The sequence below is a fragment of the Geospiza fortis genome, unplaced genomic scaffold (genome assembly GCF_000277835.1).
Source record: "Geospiza fortis unplaced genomic scaffold, GeoFor_1.0 C13883648, whole genome shotgun sequence".
In the NCBI taxonomy this organism is placed as follows: domain Eukaryota; kingdom Metazoa; phylum Chordata; class Aves; order Passeriformes; family Thraupidae; genus Geospiza; species Geospiza fortis.
This window is the reverse complement of record NW_005056199.1, coordinates 1-4,033: the sequence shown is the minus strand read 5'-3', so window position 1 is coordinate 4,033 and position 4,033 is coordinate 1. Positions and strand designations below refer to the sequence as shown.

Genomic DNA, 4,033 nt, shown 5'->3' with positions numbered 1-4,033 from the left:
ACTATCAGGAGTAATTTATGTCCTGGACAGCTACATCAACATGTGAAACTAAACAAAAGGCCAATAATAGTAGAAGCAAGAAAGTGAGAATTGAGCACTTCATTAGTAAACTTTCTTTCTGTCATGAGTAAAAAGGGCAAACAGTGCAGCTTCTCCTTATCTGTTACCACAAGTGCCTTCTTGCTGGAAACATTCATGCCAAAGAGAGCTGTTTGTACATCTCTGTGTGTTTGTGAGTATGAGAATGAGCAACTGACCTAAAAAACACACTGTAGATCTGTGTAGAGACTTTAAATTACATTTGTTTAATAATTTACCCTACTTTAAACTTATGCTCCCAAAAATGCTATGGTAGGGTCTCATTTGTACTCACTGCAAACATTAAATACATGGCTTGTCTGCCTGGCAGTGTGAGGCATTGTGTTCATTGTTACTTGAGGTGTCTTCTGCAATAGAAGGGTCACATCTGTTGGTTCTGAGATTACCACAGTGTGTATCCTGTGGTAAACTAAGCGGCAACTCCAGCGCGGGCTGTTGAAGAAAACATTTATTCTATTTTGAGTCATACTTAGTCATCCCTGCTTGGCCTCTAATGGGTTACAGGCATTACTCCTTATTCTCTCTTAGTAAAGCTGATGGACAAGTTAAAGAGAAGGCCAGTTTGTGAGAAACACTTTGTGAATTCATAGCCCAAGTGTGTCATGTAGTGCCGGCGGAAATCGGAGAATATGCGGCACATTTCGTTGTGTGTTGGTAAAACTCACAGTTTACATCACGCAGGTATGGAGCAGCTGCTCAATATGGGACAAGCATATGTAAGAGGATCTTTATTAGTAGGAATATGATACAGCCCTCCTGTGTCCTGTAGAGAGCATTCAGCTATAAATGTTTCTTCACTGTTGCAAACAGAAAACTTTAGTAAAGTATCTTACCTTTAATTTAGCTTTCTCTTATTGCTAAACCTGCTTATTTGATTGTTTTACTTGTGTTGGTGTTGTCTGTGTAAAACACATTGATATTCTTAATTAATAGTATATTTTGTGTTGGGTTTTTAAAGTATGCAGATCTAGTACATTTTGTGTTTAACTGAATTGCTACTTTAATGAAAATATTTTCTCTTGTCAGAATTAAAATGCTTTCTGTGGGGACTTCTGCTTCTGATGCCAGGACTCTTTTGAAGACCTCGTTTATTGCATGGTTTAAAGGAAGATGATGTTGTTAGTGAATTCTGAGCATCCTTCGGGAGGCTGATGACCCTTCTGTTGTTGGTGTGTGCTGTCATGGACAGCTTCAAACGGTAAAGGCGATATTTTTGTGACTCTGTTTCCGATTAGCGCTCTGATAGAGGAAGCAGTAGTTCAAGTTTAGATTAACAGCCCAAAAGCTCCTTCTTTCTACTCTTAAGACCATTTACTCTTCTTTTAAGAAAGTAAAACCATTCACAGTGGTTTTAAGAAGCTGTGTCTTCACAATGGGAAGGTGTATCTTCAGATATGCTTTCACACTTGTTTGCAGTGTGGGCCAAATTTCATTTCATACTTGAATTCATTTCCCTGAGTTATTGCAATTTTCTTTTCTTGTAATAAATCCCTAAAGATAATGCTTATTTTAACCATTAGTTTTTTGGTTGCTTGAGGGCTGATTTTGGCTGATGTTTCTTCATATCTTCTTTTTTTTTCAAACAAAAAATGAATGTCAAGTAAGGTAAAAAGTAAATGGGAAGCCACACTTACTAGCTTCCAACTAAACAATTGTCTTACAATAAAATACAATAATTTATTAATATTTTAGTAGCAGTACTTTGTTTAAGATGATATTCAAAACAGCACAATTTGCTTTCTAAGAATCCTGTATCTGCTCACTGTGTTTATTCATTCTGTTTTATCAGCTCTTTTCCAAAACACCACAGGCAGTTAATGCAACTTACAAAGGACTCCTGAATTTTTGCATCTTCCTAAGTCCTATCTAGATGCCACCAGTGTTTCCCATGTTAACAGTTCTGAGCATGTTTTACTACATGTGCCTTCGGCGCCGGGCTAGGACAGCGACGAGAGGAGAGATGAACAGTCGGAGGGCTATTGAATCGAACACCCGCGCCTTACCTATCAATGTTGAAATAGTTCAGTATGCCAAAGAAGTGTTGGATTTCAGCTCTCACTATGGCAGTGAGAACAGCATGTCCTATACCATGTGGAATTTAGCAGGGATTCCCAACGTGTACCCTAGTTCTGGTGACTTTACCCAGACTGCTGTCTTTCGAACTTACGGGACCTGGTGGGATCGCTGCCCGAGCGCTCGGCTGCCTTTCAAGAGGACTCCATCCACCTTCTGTAGCCAGGACTATGTGGAACTTGCTTTTGAAGAACCAGTTTATCCCACTGCAGTGCACATTCTGGAAACCTATCATCCTGGAGCTGTAGTCAGGATTTTGGCATGCTCTGCAAATCCTTACTCACAAAATCCACCAGCTGAAGTAAGGTAATTTTTTTCTTCTTTATGCTTTCCTGTAAAATGTTAACTGCTACAAATAGGGCTGCTTAGTGAACTTTACTTCCTAATATTTATCAGTTTTGTGTCTGACTGACTAAAATTTTCTTTATTTCTTCATGTTTTTAAAACTGTGGTGTCTTGTTTTGATAGCAACTTCAGAAATGTAGACATTTTAGGAATTAATGCATGTCCTAATATCAACTTTAATTTGTGTAATGATGTTGGAATTTTGATGTTGGAATTTTTATGGGCAATAATTACTATATCTGTATAAAACCCTACTTCTGAAGTGGTAGGTCTGAGCTCTTCCTTCAGTAGGAAGAGGAAATTGTGTGAAAGAGGTTGAGGATTCATAGCTGCTGTATCATCCTGCTTCGTGTAGCCATGGACTATTCTCTGCATGCTTTAGTTTGAATGTATAGTACAATCAGGCACTGTAACTATTCATATGGAAATGAAGCTGAAACCAGAAGCACAGAACAGTCAGACAAAAGGTGATACCATTTGTCTGATCTTTATTTTTGGTATGGTCAAAGGGTAGTGAGCTGAACTTGTTTTTATACTCACTTCATCTAAAAGAAGCAGATTTGGTCCTGTTAGTTTTCCTTATATTAGGAAGTCTTGATAAAATTCCAGTTGCAGGATCAGGAGTGTGGTAAACTGGGGAATGATAAGATAGTAAAGAAAAACACTGTGTGTGAGATGAGAAGCTCTTAGTGAGGAGGTGAGGAAATACAAATAGAAGGAGAAAGTGAACAGGTCACAGCATGTAGTGGGGAAAAACACTGGGAAAAGCTGTCAGTATATGCAACTGAAGTATTCCATATAAAAAAGAGATTAAATTATACCAAAGATATACAGGAAGGGAGAGCTGATAGAAGAAATACTTAACAAAATGTGTCCTGTAAAGGTTAGTATGTCAACAAATACTATATTGTTATGAAATACACACTTTGGTGGTATAAGCAGTGCTAGCATGGATGTTGGGTGATTTTTTACTGACTTACCTTTTACAGATGCCACTAAAAAGTATGTTTTTAGATCTAACTTGTCATCCCTTGCTTTCTAATACTGGGCCATTGATGTTCATTCAAAAACCCTTGGAAAATCAGGCATCATGGTTTATATTCAAAATTCCCAGTTAATATATTTTGTATGCTTCTGTCATTTGCTGTGGTTAAGTGCATTTGCTTGTTTTACAGATCTAATGAGAATATGATATGTTGTATAGCTCTAAAGTAAACATCTGAATTCAAGGAACAGTGATAGGTCAAAGTAATAATAACAGGCCACCTAACTTTAGAAGTATGAGTGCTTTTGGCACTGTAATACAGAACTTATTTACAGAATGGTATGTGGTGAAGGCAGCTTTAGACTTTCAAATTCAGAACCTAATGTGAAATGGCTTCTGGGCAATTCTGAATTTCCACTTTATTTTTTATTTTGTGATGTAGATCTTATTTCTTTATGGTGAAACACAGATTGGAGGAAAGCTCAAAAATAGTTAACTGAAGGACCTATTTAATTAGGTACACAAAAAAAA

General features: G+C 37.4%; 1 protein-coding gene across 1 annotated transcript; it reads left to right on the top strand.

Annotated features, from left to right (window-relative positions):
* Window positions 1–1,124: 1,124 nt before the first annotated feature.
* Window positions 1,125–2,478, top strand: LOC106632179 (F-box/LRR-repeat protein 4-like; the record flags this gene model as incomplete). The annotated part of the gene is made up of 2 exons (XM_014311682.1): window positions 1,125–1,297; window positions 1,889–2,478. A coding segment is annotated over exon 2 (509 nt), but the record flags the coding sequence as incomplete, so codon positions are not given.
* Window positions 2,479–4,033: the final 1,555 nt, after the last annotated feature.